Raw genomic sequence first — 16547 nt, forward strand, 5'->3', positions numbered from 1 at the left:
TAATAATGTGTGTGCGCGTGTAGAAAGCGTGAATGTATGGGCGTACAGTTAATGTAAAATTGAAACCTGAAATGATTTCAAAATACTCAGAATGAGGCGTTTTTAAAAATTCAAAAGGAAAATCATTATTTTATCAACACTACTCGAAACTCAAAGCAGGCAGAGATCCACGAGGAGAAAAGAAGATCTTTCTGTCTGCAAAAAGCTACTGCGCTCGAACATCAGCTCAGATTTCATTCTGCGGCCTATGATTGTGTGTTTTAAAGCTTAGCATTCAGATTCAAAGTGACAGACTTTGTGACAAAAGACTTACTGGATAAGGTTCATATTTCCTAAGTTTGTTAAAGTGTTTGATTTCTTTATTACACACACTCTTTAAGTGTTAAATGCACCAGAAATTAGTTTCCTGAGAAACAGTAATTTTGCAATGTTTAAGTATATACTATCACTCTGTTTCTAAAAAAAAATTAAAAAAACTGTAGAACGAAGTGTTTGGAATCATTTGCACTCTAATGATTATTCCTGCAGTAGCCAAAGCTGCTCCAGCAGAGTGGCTCAGTGGCTGACAAACATCTCCCACTGGTGACTGTGTTTAACTGTGAGCTTTACTAAACCTCAGCAGGAATGGTCAAATCGCCTTTATCTCCATGTATGATGTCTTCAGAAATTGTCTGTCTATCTCAGTCTTTGTTCACAGTCCATAAATCGAGCATCTGCTAAGAAGTCTCTGTTGGATTATAAAACCCAACTAAGACAAATGCTGTCTGGCAGGATCAAAGGCGAACTCGGACTGTAATAATCACTGATGCTGCTGTTAAATTAACCAGACGCTGCTCACTCCAGTGGGAGGGATTCCTCTTTTCTGGCAGGCGGTGGACCAGGTAAAAGAAAAGACAGGAAGTCTGTGGAAAAACGTCGAAACAGCTTGGAATCTCTACCCTACCAAGAAGCAGCGTTAACTGATTATGTAATACGCAATCTTTAATGCTGCTCTGAGATGTTGCATGATTAAAAGACATCCCCAGATTAGGGACACATCACTAATGACAGGGGAAGGAAACCTTGGCGTTACACGGACTTGCATAAGCTTTTAATCTCACGTTAAGTCCACCTCAAACACTGATGAAGAGATGAGAAAGAGGAAGGTAGGGAGGACTGCCACGTATCTAAGAGGCCGAGGAAGAGAGGGGAAATGTGGGATATGTGATGGCTGGATGGACGAGCTATTTTTATAATGAGGTCAGTGTGAGCTGGGGGATTTCATTCCCCTGGGATGGACACACACACACACACACACACACACACACACACACACACACACACACACACACACACACACACACACACACACACACACAGAACTGTGGTGCTGTGATGCTTCTGCTGAGTGAGACCGTCTCTGTCCACAGGAAGATGAGGAGGAGGAAACCCAGAGCTACCCAGGTCTTTCAGGGATTTTTGCCATACCCTGATTAATCCATCTCTGCTACTAGAATGAGAGCCGATCTTTAATTATGGAACACGACTGACATTTTCTGATATCTCTAAAATGTTTTAAAATCCTAACATAATGACATTAAACCCTGCTCTCTACAGCCATCACATAATTTCATTCTCTAGTCCAATTTTTAATTCAAACTTTCCTTAACTTCTTAGTGTTTTTAAGTCATCGGCTGAAAGCAGCAGGTACAATGTTTTGCTGTGTGCTGGTGTAGCACTTCAATGTCTCTGCATGGGGTCAATAAAGTTTATCTTAAAACAACTGACGTAGACCTGAGGTGTTTACCGATTGGATGATCTTTCCTTCCTTTTCAGCTGCTCACTTTCTGGTTGGTGCCCAGGTTGTGGTCCCCTCCCCCCCAGTCTCCGCACTCCTCCTGTGAAGACACATCAACCCTTTCACTCATTTTTATAGACAAAGTCAAAGCAATCACAAAATTTTGGTAAATGGTGACACAGATGTGGTGGATTATGGAGTCCCAAAGGGATCAAAATTATAATGTGGGATAAAAAATAAATAAATAAATAACAGGAAATAAAGAATAAAGTTTAAAGAATTATTTAAAAAAATAAAATAAAATGAGAAAAATAAGCCAATCAACAATTAATAATAATAATTACCCCACCTAATAACACAGTAGTTCAGAATATGCTAACGGTCAAGCTAACTAGCAAGGTCAAAACTGTATTATTACTCTGCATCAAAAATAAAGAACCCATCTTAGCAGACAGCTAATTCAGTTTTGCTGTAGTACCAGTATGTGAGGAGCAAAAAGCTGACTTTTTTTTGTTATAGTAGCCAAATTTAACTAGCTAGCTAGTTAGCTAGAGAGACTCAATAGCCTCAATAACTCTAAATATGCTATCTAACTGGCACGCTAACTAGCAGGGTTGAAACTGTTTTAGCTTTAAGATATTTTAATTAGCATTAAAACAAACACAACAATCACCCTTCTTGTTTCTAATCTGTGATTATGGTGTAAAAAATAAAGTTATTATATCTAGAGACAATAAAAATAATTAGTGAGAATACCTTGAGTAAAATTAATCTATAAATTGCAATTATTTTAATTACTTTTACTTATTTTAACTACTAAAAAAAAATACATGAAATATTTAAAATCCCATTGATTTAATTTAATGTTGAAAAAGCATAAATGTATTCCATTAATTATCTGGAGAAATATTGTGGTAGCTGATCAGAAATTTAAAGAGCAAACTGGTGTGATAACAGACTGCACAGGAGTGACAAGGTTTACACCCTAGCATGGCTCTGCATGGCCTGTTTCAGAAGTTTGCGCGCACACACACTATATCAACAAATTCTCTCTTGCAACCCCTCGCTCGCTCTAAACGCCTGTCGCTTTGACCCTCCATTAAGCTGAGCGAGTGCTCGTTTAGCCAACAGTGTCTCAGCAGTTGGGGACGCAGGCTGCCCACTCAGTCAGATCCAGCCGTATTAAATAAATAAGGAGCGCTCTTCTGTGTAAATTATTCATTTAACACGCCTTATCCTCCTCCAACAACCTTGTTAGAGCAACTCAGGAGTCGGAGGGGGGGAATGGGGCAGGGGTGGGGCAAAAGGAGGAGGAGGGGAGCAGACACCGCGGCTCATGTGCGACTCAGCAGAACCTGTGGTGCATCTCTAAGCTCTCTGGGCGTTCAGTTGTAGGGGGGCTAATTCGCTCTGACACCTCCTTTGTTTCAGGCGGAAAAGTGCTGCATACACACAGCTCCGTGTTCGCTCGCACTCTCTACACACTGACATGCACAAACTTGGAGAGAAAGAGCACAAGAATGGAATTTTTAGTGCATATTCATATAATAATCATTCTAGTTGTCTGGATAAATTATTGAGAAATAGGAGGCCAGGACACGCGATGCTGGAACGTGAGGGCTGCATTTGTTTTCTTGCTGCCTCAACTCGAATCAGACAACACAGCGAGTCATCCGCTCTAAACAAGCTGATTCTAATGAGCCGGGATGCTAACCTTGAGGACAAATACGCGACAGTACAGAACACCTCATATCTCAAGAGTGCACTCACGGCACGTCTGAGAAAACGTTTATGCAAGCTGGAGTAAAGCACACAATAAGCATCTTTAGCATTTTCTTCATATATATTTTAGAATATAAATATCACACTGACCCTTTATTTTCAACTCAAAGTCAGCTGCACTCAAAGAACAGTTAATTCCTTCTGATTAGGTGGTCTAAAAGCTTAAGTAATAAGCTTCAAAGCAGAGTGTAATTCTTTCCAGGTATGGGGGGATTAAAAGTAAAGTCTTTCATACTTTAAGTCTGAGTTTTAACGCCATTTAAGTCTAACCTCACACCATGTGTCACAGTTTGTAGAAAAGAAAGTCTGAATTTAAAAGAGACGGGGGTTTTTATTAGCACACATTACACTAGACTGGTGAGGTCTGACCGTCAGTCTGCAGCTGAATCAGGATCAGCCCGGCGCAGACCGACACACTCACTCTCTCTCTCTCTCTGACTCCAGCGTTCAGGCCCAGAGCGGGAGGTTGTTATGTCAGCTCTGACAGTGCTCATTACCAGCCTCTACGCTCTGGATTGGAGTTAACAGGCTTTGGCGCAGGCGTAGGCCAGTTAGACCCGACTGGTACAATGGAATCAGTGTGTGTATGTGTGCGTGCCTGTGCCGAGAGTTAATCACAAAACATTCTTTCATTTCTAAATCGCACCTCGGGGCCACTGTACATTACAGAGGCACCGATATGCTATGTGCAATGACATCTACTGCTTATTTCCATTCTCACTTGAGAAAAGTGCTCCATACGAGGGCTGGCCGCTCAGCTTCCGCATGCCAAAAAGCTTCTGTTGAAGTGTTGGTGCACTGCTGTGCATCATTTCTGATTTATCGTGGAGAAGTTCTCACTCGAGTGTTTGGATGGCTGAATGAAAACGAGATGCTTTTGCTCTCTTATCAGGGAGACAAGAAGTTAAACAAAGTTGTTTTGAAATCGAAATAGTCTGTGGAGGAATATTAGGACCACGTTCAGCAGACGACAACTGTAATCTTCACATTTCGACTAATCTTGAAATTAAGATAAAATGAAGCTGCAGTTTAAAAATAATCTTGTCACAACAAGTCACAGATTACTCATTTACACTCTGCCCGACTCTGCTTGGATCAGCTGGGTGTTGGTCATGATGGACCTACTACACAACCCTCACAGCGCGGTTCCTCCCATCTCTTCTTTACCTTTCTTGTCTGATATAAATGCCAATACCGATGTATCAAAAAACAGGCCGACAAAATCATGCAATAAGCTCTTTGTCTGTCCGTGTATACAGCCTACTGTGGTGACTGTTGTTCAGCAGGTGGGTAGGTTAGTGGGTCGGTCTCTTGCTCGTTCCAGTCCACATGCTTTAGTAGAGCCACTTCAGCAGCGACTGATCTCTGATGGGGGTCACCGCCCCTCGAGGAGTAGCATCGGGAATTGAAGCGTGGATTTCTTGCTCATTAGACAAATGTATAAACCACTACACTATGAAGGTTCTTAGTCTATACAGTCAATCAACCAATCAACCACTTACAAATAGATCTGATCTGAACTTTGGGTATAAACCACACCTGTCCACAGAAAAAACTTCTTCCATTCCAGCCACCATGGGCAAGACCAAAGAGCTGACAAAGGACATGACAGGACTGTAGACCTGCACGAGGCCGGACAGAGGTACGAGCCATCGACAAGAACCTTGATGAGAAGGTGAAAAATTTTGCCAACTTTTTTATAAATAGAAGAAATTTCAATGTCAAACTCTGTGTTGTGTTGAAGTTCCAGTTCAAATATGCAATAAGTTTGAACAACTTTTCCTTGAAATAAAAATGCAGAAGCTTCTTACTGTGAAATCAACCGCTGTCACCCACGAAACAATATGTTAAGGAGTGGTTTGCTCTACGTGATCAAAGACTTTTGGAACTTACAAATTTTCTTGCACGCTTAAATTTGCAGGTTGCAGAAGGGGGGGATTGTCCAACCAGTTCTATGCATGCCACCAACGTGCGCCACCTAGAGGAAAGAAAAGCAGCACAAGTCAAGATTTAAACATTTCTCATTTATGTCCACAGACATTACAGCTTAGAAGCTTAATACGTAAAAGCAAAGAGATTTACATGATAGTTGTTTTGGTGTTAGCAGTTATCTGTTGCTGTCATATGGATCATTACACCGGCTCTGGTCTATCCTGCTGCTTTCAGGTGTCTCTGCAGGTCTTGCCCTCCTTCTCTGCCCGTCCCCTCTCAGCCCCGTAACCAGCAAGTGATGCCGGTGAGTACACTTGATTAAGGCCTTCTACTTCAAACAGACCTGATGTTTATACAGCCCCTGATATGGCGGATAGGATAAAGAGCAGGTTGAGTTCTGTGTTTGTGTCAGTGTGCATGTGTATTTGTGTTTGCCTAGATGGGAGGATGAACACCATTACACCTAGGCTTTGTGTACATACGATTGTAATGACAGCCTGTATAAAACATGCGGTGTTGTGTTGTTTATCATTAGGGGTGACTGTAGTTCATCGATGCAGTGTTTCTTCCCAGCCTAATTTTAAAAAGTTGTGGAAAACCTACTACCTTAACTTTGATTTAAAAGTCCAATTTTTAGACACGAGTGTGCCCCAACTCAACTACACCTAAATGCACCTACCTATGAGGCGGTGCCTCCTCATATGAGCTCCTCTGTATGTCTAAACCTGGGCATTGCCAAGCCCGTCATATTGCTTTCCATATTTTTCTAATCTCTAGGCAGAAAGAGGAGGACAAAAGTGTGAGGTGTCCCGCAGCTGCAGCACTGCAGCCTGAATTAGCCCCAACCACATGAAAAGCTTTCGTCTCTATTCCAGGCCAGGGCGGGAAAATTACAGCCCTACTCGCTTTACTCTAGCATTAAACCTCAATTAGTGCACAAGTACGCCGATGATGTCATCACCCAGGGACCCAAGAGCCCTGGAAAGAAGGGGCGCTGAACAGTGAGATACGCTCACAAACCACGTTGCTTCGAACTTTCGGGCCCGTCTTCTCAGCCGCTGAGAAACTCAGTTTGGCGAGGAATAAGGTGACGCTCGTGCGATACGGCCTGGAAAAACAAACGTGCAAAAGAGGCTTGTGGCCTGGTTTGGCTAAATTTACCAGGAATTTTAATTCTGAGATGTAACTCGAGGTTTCCCAAGAGGAGAGAGAGGTCAGCGAGGTAGGACAAGAAAAACTCTGGTTTGACCCTCGGTGACCTGGCAGGAGACAGAGGAGGAGGTGGATGAGGAGGAGGGTGACGAGGCCTGGCTTCTATCCAAAAAACACACTGAGAGTTCACGCTGCCCTTCTCTCAGCAAACCACTTACATTACACAACAAACTTACATAATCATATGGAGGACTACAAAAAGCCAGCTGTAACAGCACCATATCACAATGATGCTACACTTCATTATTGCTGTCACATATCTGAGCATTATTTCTGTTATTAATATAACTGACACTGGCCTTCATTACAGGTTTTGGAATGAGCTTTTTGGATACAGTTTTTTACTTTTAACTGGGAATCAGAGAACGTTTCCTTAAAGGACTGAAAAAGCCGTATCTGGAATTGATCAAATCGAAATCTTAATTAGAACCTATCCTGTCATAAGCGGTATAGTAACCTAACCTGACGTTTCTGCTTCTTGCTCCACCACCATTAACTGAATCGAATAAAATTTGAGAAAAACAAGAAGAAATTCTAAAAGTAAGACCCAAGCTCTAATAAAGTAATTCCCTTTTATCATAAACCCCAGACACAGCGCTCCCTGGATGTTTATTGTAATCAAAGGTAGTCCCCATGCTGTGGGGTCAATGTTCCTTCATGTCCTACAAAGAGGGGAGCGACTTCAGTGCAGCTCAGCATGGGATCACTCGCGGGCATCGCCTTGTACCCTTCTCTTTGTAACACCCTGTGAATAATGCATCGCAGCTCCCAGCAACTTCTCACAGGTCGTTTGAGCGAGCTGCTCGAGGACTACGGGTCCTCTTAGGTGTACCTCCACCTGAAGAGATGGATCACTCTCACATCTTCAAAGAGAAGTCAGTCGAACCATAGATTGTTAGTACCACCCCGTGGGTTTACAAAATGTTACTCGGTCTCTCACAGGTGCAGAGAAAGAGGATGGGGCCAGCATTTCTCAGAAAGTAGAACAAAAATTCTTTTCCCCTCTCCCATAGAGCCAAGCTCTGACAAAAACTTTGAGCAGCGGTGGGGGTGATGACGGGGGTGGTTGAGATCAAAAGCCTGCAAGTTCCTGGCGAGCGGACCCAATCAGCCGAGAGGGCCAAGGAGAGGAGGAGAGACAAGTGCTTCCCTTTTAAATTGATCCCACTGAGACCCTCAAGGTTCCCCTCGCAGGACTCGCAGAAAAGCGATAAAAATCTGGCCCTGTGGATCTGATGAGAGACTGGGAGGGGAGAAGGCTGAGAAGAAAGACTGTTTCGGGGGGGAAAGAGCGGCACAGAAAGAACAGAGAGGCACAGCGAGAGGAGATCAAGGAGAGACGAGAAGGGTGGGCTCATCCTCTGAAGGTGCATCCAGGCGGCGCCGTCGTGTGCCAGCGAAGAACCAGAGCAGTGAGGACCGGCACTATCAGCTATCTAAACCCATGTTACACGTCTGATCATGTGCTCAACCAATCAACCGTGGGTGTATCTTTATTATGCTCGGGTCCTGGCAGCCTGAAATATTGGCTCCTTCCGAGCTGGCCTGAGATCAGACTCTGGATGAGGCCGGTGTCGTTATCCGCAGCATGCTGGGGCCTCAAAGGAACACGCGCTATCAGAGCAACCCAGAGACCCCACAGCGTGCCAGACTCACCACAGACCTGCCCGAGTCGCCAACACAAACACCCAAATGTGCTCAGTAAGGTGCTGTGAATTTGCATTTCCTTTCCAGGTCCACTGGATGTAGTTCATAGTAGAATAGAAAAGTTATTATCAGCAGGGGGTCCCAGTTATCAAAAGCGGCAAATGCGTGCGTCTTGTCAAATGTGACAGAAAAAATAAAGAAAATAATCATCTGCAAATCTCATTTATCACAAATTAGACTATGTAGATTCTGAAACGTCCACAGGAAGCTCTTGGTCTTCATTAGATGATGAAATAAAGCATACCTGGTTACAACTGAAATACATAGTTAGGTTTATAGTTTAAATTCAGATCCTAGACTGTGCTCACAGGTTTTTCCCCTGCTTGTGCCTTAAAACAAACACAAAGAGAATAAATAACAGAAACAGTCACCCAAAGAGCCAGTTTATAGCGCCAACATGTTATGGAAGTCCTGTGACGGGTATGTTTCCTGCAGGGTCATCCTGGTAAAAACTGGGGATGTCTGAAAAAGATTTAAATTGCAGTGACAGAGCCATGAGTTTAAAGGCTGTAAACTTCTATCCAATAATATACGAGAAGAATTTACTCTACCATAATTAGCTTCTTTTTTTGTGGGCAGTTAATGCTATATGTAGACTCACTGCATACCAAGTATTTCATTTCATAAACCTTTTCAATTAAATATAAACTTTATGTATTTGATTGGCAGGCACAGTAGGATCTGGATGGCACTGTGTGCACTATACTGCTCTTTGCTACTCCACCAACAGCTGCATACGAGTGTGAACCCTCGGGCTCAAAGTGTGCTTGAAAACAACTAGTTTATATGACGTGCCTCTGACCGTCAGACAGAAACATTTTGCACCTTTTTTTCTCAAATGGTGGCACTCGAAGGCGGGGTGGCATTGCGGCTGTCGTGGAGAGGCGATAAGGGATAATTGTGTAACTGTGGGGATAATGACACACGTTTTCACACGGCTTCGCACGGAAGCCACTTGTGGTGATGCCCGTGGTTGTAAACATGAAAACTGAACAGCCACGTGCAGTGCTGCGAGCTGAGAGTGCTGCAGAAAGCTGCAGAAATGTTCGGACACCACGTAGCAAGAGGTGTGCAGGAAGGAAGGTTCAGATGCCGTCCGACCTGCCGACAGCCTTCTGTTTTTTGAAGAGCACACCGGCTCCTTTATTTCCATCTCTGTGACTCACTGCATCAAGCACACAAAAAGACAGGAGCTCTTGGAAAGAGACTTAGGAGGCAGTGGGATGCTGCCTGGAGGATGATGGCATGCTCTCTGCACCACTTTCAACTTTGGACATTCAGAACAGCTATAAACACTTTTGCTTTTAGACACGGTCAGACACACTGTATGAAGCGTGAAGTATTTAATTTTAGGCATTCTGAGCCTGTTAGCGGGAGCAGGAGGCGGCAGGTGAGAGGTGAAGTCAGAAGGAAGCAGGCGGAGGAAACGTGAGCAGAGAAAAAGAAACATTCCTTGACTCGGCCAGAAAGAGGCCTGGTGGGCTAACTCTGAGCAGTTTACCCCAGCGTCATGATGTGAGTGACTAGATAACAGAGCTCCATCTGATAATCACATACTCTGCTATTACACTTCTTAGCTGTGTGACTGTAGCAGGCCAGAATAAGACAACCAAACTGTGATGGATAGCCCACGCTGAGCAAGAATAACTTACAGCCTCATAAATAAGCAGATCTCTACTAATATGATTACAGTAGCCCTGAGGCTGACACCCCCCCTCTACCAGCCACGCTCCTCCTCTCCTTATGACAAGCACCCTGAAATCACGTCAGCGTTCGACATCAATATTTTGACATTTCATTCAGCTGACTCTCCAGACGGAGCCATTTATTTAATTAGCTGAATCAAAATTGGCAGGAGCGGCAAATTCAAAGTTAACGTGACTGGGGCTCAGTTGCCACAGGTAACCTTTTTGGAAGGACTTACTGTGGCAAATTGATTGCTGAGAGCGCAGACTCATCATGAGTGCTAATTTTCAGAAGCGGCGCACGGCGGAGCAGGGAAATAAGAGGCTCTATTTATAACAGAAGGAAACAGCAGAGGGGGATTAGCCTGTCATTAGAATAAAAGAACCCAGAAGAAGAATCAATTTCAAGGTTTAAAAAGCTGACAAACTCAGTTCACTCGCTCGCTCGCTCTCCATCCTTCGCTGCTTCTTTCACCTCGGACAGACCAGCCTACAGTCGGCCACATATGAGCTTTCATTGAGGCGCCAAGCTCGGATTTCTCCCTCTTCTGCCTAAATGGAAAACTAAAACAGTTGTGTTGTTTTATTCTAACAACGCCGTTGCTCCAGTCACCTGAAAAGTATCACACTGCTGCTTTTTGATTTAAGGAAATATTCCATCATTTTACTTTCTGTGGGTTTGACTTTGTGGGGAACAAATAGCATTGAAAGCTTGGTTAATCCACACTCAGTATTTTGTTTTTCAAAAATATCATCCAGCCAGATAATCCTAGCAGAGCTGTCACTATCACTACATTAAATCTCTTTGGCATGAGCCGCTTTGTTTACAGATTTCACGCTGCTCATTTCAGTGTTCGCCTCCTACAGAGGGAAGTGAGTGCGTTTGATTTAGAGGCAGATGAAATACTAAAGATGGCATAACCGAACGTGTGCGGTTCACCTCTTATTGCAGATGAAAATAAGGAGGACAATGACGACTCCTGTGCCAAAATCTTTCATCGAAGGTGATGATAGTCCTGCGCTGCCAGGAAGCTGTGACAGCATCCAGGAGACAACATAATAAAACTAAACTGCACGGCAACAACAAAGAAAGTCTCACTTTTAGCAAGTCATGCTCACTAACTTTACTCTTGGTCTTTAAAAGAGCAGCTTTGCACAACAGTTCAAACTAATTAATATTTATCTCATGCTGGGCCTTAGTTCATCCACTGTATGAAACCAGCTGTTTTAGGTCTTGTCCCTGTGTGTCTAGGACACAATTTTAGGTTTAGCATTCTTATACAGGGCTTTCTATATGTGAGGGCACATGTAAGAATCACGTTTCTAGGCTTTTAGTCCATTTTCAACCAACAAATCATTGAGTTGACCTTCAAGGCCTTGGTGGATTGTAAGCCTGACTTTACCGGATTGTTAACATGACCCCACTCTACACCCCTACAAAATTTGATCACAGTATATCTGAAACTTTTCCAGCTACTTGTTTGCGAATAGAATGTCAGCAAAAACCACCAAAAAAACCTCCTTGGCAGAGATAAGAATAGAGAAGCTGTCTGAAACTCTGAATTCACCACTGTAACAGTGTATTTCAGAAAATAAAGAAGGCCACCTTAGATAAGGCACTGAGGCACTATAAGCGTCATATGATTTGCATCGTTGTAGCTGTAAAACTGTGAGGATGACCACCATCACTGTGAAACATACACTCTAAAATCCCAGAGTTGCTCAGCGAGGTCACAGCATCCAACTCCTGTGCTGCCAGTGACTTTGTCACCTCTCCTTTCCATCAACAGCTCACTGAATTATGTGACATTTTCATTACTGGCACGCTACCTGGTCTACCTCCAGGTGTGCATAATGGAGACAGCCTTGGAAAACCACCATCTCCCAGCATGCCGTTGGGAATTGGACCAGGAAGGAAGCTTAGAGCCGATTACCAGGCCGAGAGGCAACCCAAACTGTGTCATCTTCCCACTCCCTCAGCACAGAGCCCTCACCCCCCTGACCCAGGCCATCGTGTGCCCGGGTGAAACACGGGGCACGTCTCTGGGACAGGAACCGCACAGGAAGCAGCGCAACTCGACAAGGACGGAAACTCGCGAATCGGGGGAGAGGGCTGGTGGTGAGAACAAATCGCAGAAAAGTAAACTTTTCCACCAACGCCACATCGCAGCAGAGGAGAGGCAAGCGGGGCGGGGGCACCGGCGCATTCCTCATTTGGGGAAGCAGCTAAGCTGGCTGTAGGAGGCGGCAGCGGAGGGATTTAGCGGGCCTCAATAGCGAGGATGAAATGAAGACGGGCTCGCAGTGTTGCTTTCAGAGGATGCTGCCAAGAGTCGTCACATTACTGATACAGAGGCAGGAAAACAGATTCAATTAATACACTGCAGCAGACAGTAATGCTGGACTCTTCAATCCAATCCGCTTAGAGAACATCTTAATAGCGCATGAGAAGGAAGAATATTGTGCTAATCTGTCTTGTCTGCGGAGCGCTCCGACATCCCCCATTGATGTTGACATCCCTTTAACATGAGGTTAGTGGGTGTTTGGCCTCCCCTCCAGTCATTTGTGAGCTGCAGAGCCTGGAAATGATTAGGCCTGGGAGGGCAATTAGCCGGAGCATCGCCGAGCTAAATATAGTCCAGCTTGAACTGTTGCTCCTGGGTCACATCTACACTGCAGCCTCTACCCAGGCATGTTAGCGCAATCTGGATCCCGTTTTGTTTTATGACTGATGCGAAGGCCGCGCTGACTCAGGCCAGATAACATAACTCAGCCGTCGATCAGGTGTCTCCAGGGGAAAGGGAGTGGGAAGGAATCGCGTAAGGAAGAATAAAGAGATGAAGTTTAAAAGAGAAGCACATGTTAACCGTGATGTTCAGAAAATACCAGTCGACTCTATGAGCTGTACAATCGAAACCTTTTGGACTTCTTTCGTAACAAGCTGCCTCAAATGAAGCATGGTTGGGAAAACATGCTTTCCCACAGCCTTACAGCAGCTAAATGGTATGCAGGGAAAGAATTCTTTCCCATCGCACAGCTCCCTGCCCCGCCAGTCCCCTCTAGTATCTCCAACCCCGAGTAAAGAAAAAAAAAAAAGAAGAAAAAAAGGGGGAGATTTTATCCTTAAAAACAGGAGGTTCGCCCACTCGTTCACCTGGGACGGCTCTTGGATGGAGGAGGCAAGCTAGAGGGTTATAAGAGCCTGGGAATGTTTAACATCAAGAAAGCAATCAGAACGTAGCCGGAGCTCTGGGAATTAAGACAGGAAACATGGAGAGTAACCCCTTCCAGACCGAGAGGAAGGAGAAGAGGAAGTGATTTAGGTTTGGTGGCAAATTCATACTGTTACCTGAAAGTGTAAACTTCATTTCCGCCGATCTAAATGAAGCCATTTCACAGAAGGACTTTTTAAGGACCTGAAAAGTTTCACTTGTGCCTTCTTAGCCAGATCTCTGCTGCCTACATCAGTGATCACAAGGCTGATGAGGGGCTCAAACATAATACAAGAAAAGCACTGGAAAAATAAAAAAAAAAGCTCAACATAGGCTCTGCTTCAACTTCCCCATCACTGGTTTGACCTGGTGTATCTTTCAGCACAGTATACTTGTGTAGACCGAGGTGAAACATAAGTGGAAATGTTCTGGCACTACACTGAGCTCAGCACAAATTGTACAAGACAGCTCAGGAAACAGAGGTTTGCTTTGTGCCCTGAGCAGAGAGCATTTATCATCCAATAAAACCTGCAGTAAGAGACCTATTCCTGCACTGTCCTCTGACCCATAAGTGGCATCAAACAAGACCAAGTGCCCATAGGAACTCAGGAAATACATGATAGCGAGAAGTTTTTGGTTAGATTTAACTTATAATTGGGAAAATAAGTTGAAAATCAACACGTAAATTTTTTTAAACTTGGTCAAAATCCTCCCAGCTGTATTTTCTTGAGTATTTTCTTGGGTCTCCGTATCAACTTTGAAATTCTAGTATCGTGACAACCCTATTAACTATATCAGTGGCCTCACCCCCAGACTCTGTTTTCATTATGGAAAGCATGACAGTGGGATTGAGGAGATCCTTAAAGTGTTCCTTCCATCACTTGACCGTATCATCAGTTGAGGTCAACAGCATTCCCACTGTATCGTGTATAAGTAGAGCACTGCTTCCCCCTCTGACAATTTGCAAGAATCATTTTGAGGCTGACAAAAGTGTTGATCTGTGGTCTTAAACTAATCCCAGGGGAGTGGGCCTTCCGGTATCTGACCTGGTACCTCTCCCAGCATCTGTCAGCTACCTCTAGGGTCCCACAAGTCCAATAAGACCCCTCCGTCAGCCTGACAGATCCTTTCTGGTGTTCATCACCTGGATCTGGGTTTACAGGCACTAACGATTTTGGACTCCCTCAGATTGCAATCAAAGCTCTACTGGGAATTAAAGATCTCATGGACGGGCACCTCAAGCAGACATACCCATGCTATAGCTCCACCCACTTGTTGAGGATGAGGAGAGCTAAATGCCTTTATGAGCAGAAATGTGTTTTTCAAGCAATCACTGTCTTGTTTGATTTTCACAGTTAACAAGCTGCGATTTCAAATAATGGTCAGACTAGAAATCTGCCCCAAGCAGCAACATTATTGATTACTTTTAAAGATGAATCAGTCATTTGTTGTGTCCATAAAATGTCAGGACATGGTGAAAAATGGCTGTACTCTCATTAAAGCCTCTCATTAATAATGCCATCACCAGTAATTATTGGGTATTATTATTAAATTAGCCATTTTTTTCAGTTGCTTGCCCAATTATTCTACATCCAACTGCTTATACACCTACAGTACATTCACAGTATTCAGTAGATCTCAAGATATTTTTCTTGGAATCACAGACTTGCTGATGGTGCAAGAAAAAAGTAAAGACATTCACAAAGTAATAAAGATTTAACATTTTGAAACATAACACATATATGCAATTCTGTCCCAGTTCAAGTAGGAAAACCTCAGGACCGGGAAACAAATAGTTTGAAGGAGAAAAACTGTACATAGCAGTGTACCAAGCAGTAACTTCCAGAACAGGAAAGTAAAGCCAATACTGTAGTTAATCAAATACCCACTTGAGGGTGTCTTCAAATGTGAATCAATGGGTTTTGGGGAGTTGGAAGCCCGATGGACTGAAAGTCGTTCCTGTTCCACTTCTTTGAGGTCTTTTTGAAGTCCACCGCCTGGGGTGCATGCGCAGTTGGTTCGTTGTAATATAAAGTGTCTGTGGATGAGCGTCTGCGTTCGAAACAAACTGGCACGGACGTGGACATCCACATGAATCCTCGTTGACACAGTCTGATGACAGAATTAACAACACTTGGACCCAAAAATGGACCCAAGCGGACTCTAGCAGACTAGAGAGACACGTGAAGTATAACGCAGGCCATGTTAAAATTACCAAGATCAGTGACAAAATAAGCATGTTTAGGGTCAGGTACAAAAATTTGTTATGGTCTCAATAGCCAATTTCCCTTTTCATCAAAACTGTACAGGAAGGTAGCCATCTGCTGGACTCACCTCCATTAAGTCTCATCTTGAACTGTGCACACTCTGTGCTGCTGATGCCTTTGAGCCTTTTGATCGAATAATCTCATAATAAAAACAGCATGCTGCGCGGTACAGCCTGCCCAAGAAGCTCATGCTTCAGTTTTAGTGAATGAAATTTTAGTATTTCATTTGTCAGATATGTTCGGATATTTCGGTTTATTTCACACCTCAAACATTTAGTAAACAATTAAGCAAATACAAGTAATCTGCAATAAATTACAGGTAGTAAGAAAATAAACTACTAACTCTTTTACGCTACGTCCGCACCTACACGAGTATCTTTGAAAACGCAGCTGTTTCGTCCACACGTAAACGGCATTTCAAATCACCGAAAACGGAGATTTTTTAAAACTCCTTTTTTGTGTTTACCTGTGGACGAGGAATACAGAGTTCGTCACACAACGTCAAAGGTATGTGCCTTCCACGTCACTCTGTGCGCCACGTTATTGTTTACATGAGATGAATTGCAGAATAGCAGATAGAGACAAAATACTGTTAATCTGACTATCTTCGGTTTTTACAGGCTTACATACACACACACAGTTACTGTCCCTCCATTTACAAAGGCAGAGGCGTCACGGTGTAATTATTTTACATGTAGTTGGTTTTTTTTCCTGTGTAATAATATTCAACGTTGCTATCAATACACTTTTCAAAACATGCCTCTCTGTGCAAAATGGGTTTAAAAACATAAACAGCTGTGGGATCCTGTTTGTCCGTGATTTAGACGGGGGGAACAAATCGCGGCAGGATCAGCCTGATGTTATTTGTATCCCACTGTAACTTTACTGTATAAAGAGCTAACATCTCCAAAATGTCAGGAGTAGTTAGTCATTACAAGGAGTGTTTGTGAACTAAAAATCAAGAATGTGGGAT

The 16547-nt window shown here is 43.5% G+C and overlaps 1 protein-coding gene across 3 annotated transcripts in view; it reads right to left on the reverse strand.

Annotated features, from left to right (window-relative positions):
• znf438 (zinc finger protein 438) overlaps positions 1-16547 on the reverse strand; it is a 49981-nt gene that overhangs the window by 19102 nt on the left and 14332 nt on the right. The window contains exons 2-3 of one of the 3 annotated variants that reach the window (XM_005740579.1): positions 5453-5537; positions 1787-1877 (exon numbers count right to left, since the gene is read on the reverse strand). Coding sequence is in view for 1 of the 3 variants with exons in the window: in XM_005740578.2 (XP_005740635.1) it covers positions 5453-5537; positions 5642-5643 (87 nt within the window). In the remaining 2 variants the exon portion in view is untranslated. Of the gene's footprint in view, positions 1-1786; positions 1878-5452; positions 5538-5641; positions 5743-16547 lie in introns of those variants that run through there. The other 2 variants (XM_005740578.2, XM_005740581.2) reach the window with 2 other exon arrangements.

This window comes from Pundamilia nyererei, unplaced genomic scaffold (assembly GCF_000239375.1).
Source record: "Pundamilia nyererei isolate P.nyererei 1_Seehausen unplaced genomic scaffold, PunNye1.0 scaffold00101, whole genome shotgun sequence".
In the NCBI taxonomy this organism is placed as follows: Eukaryota; Metazoa; Chordata; class Actinopteri; order Cichliformes; family Cichlidae; genus Pundamilia; species Pundamilia nyererei.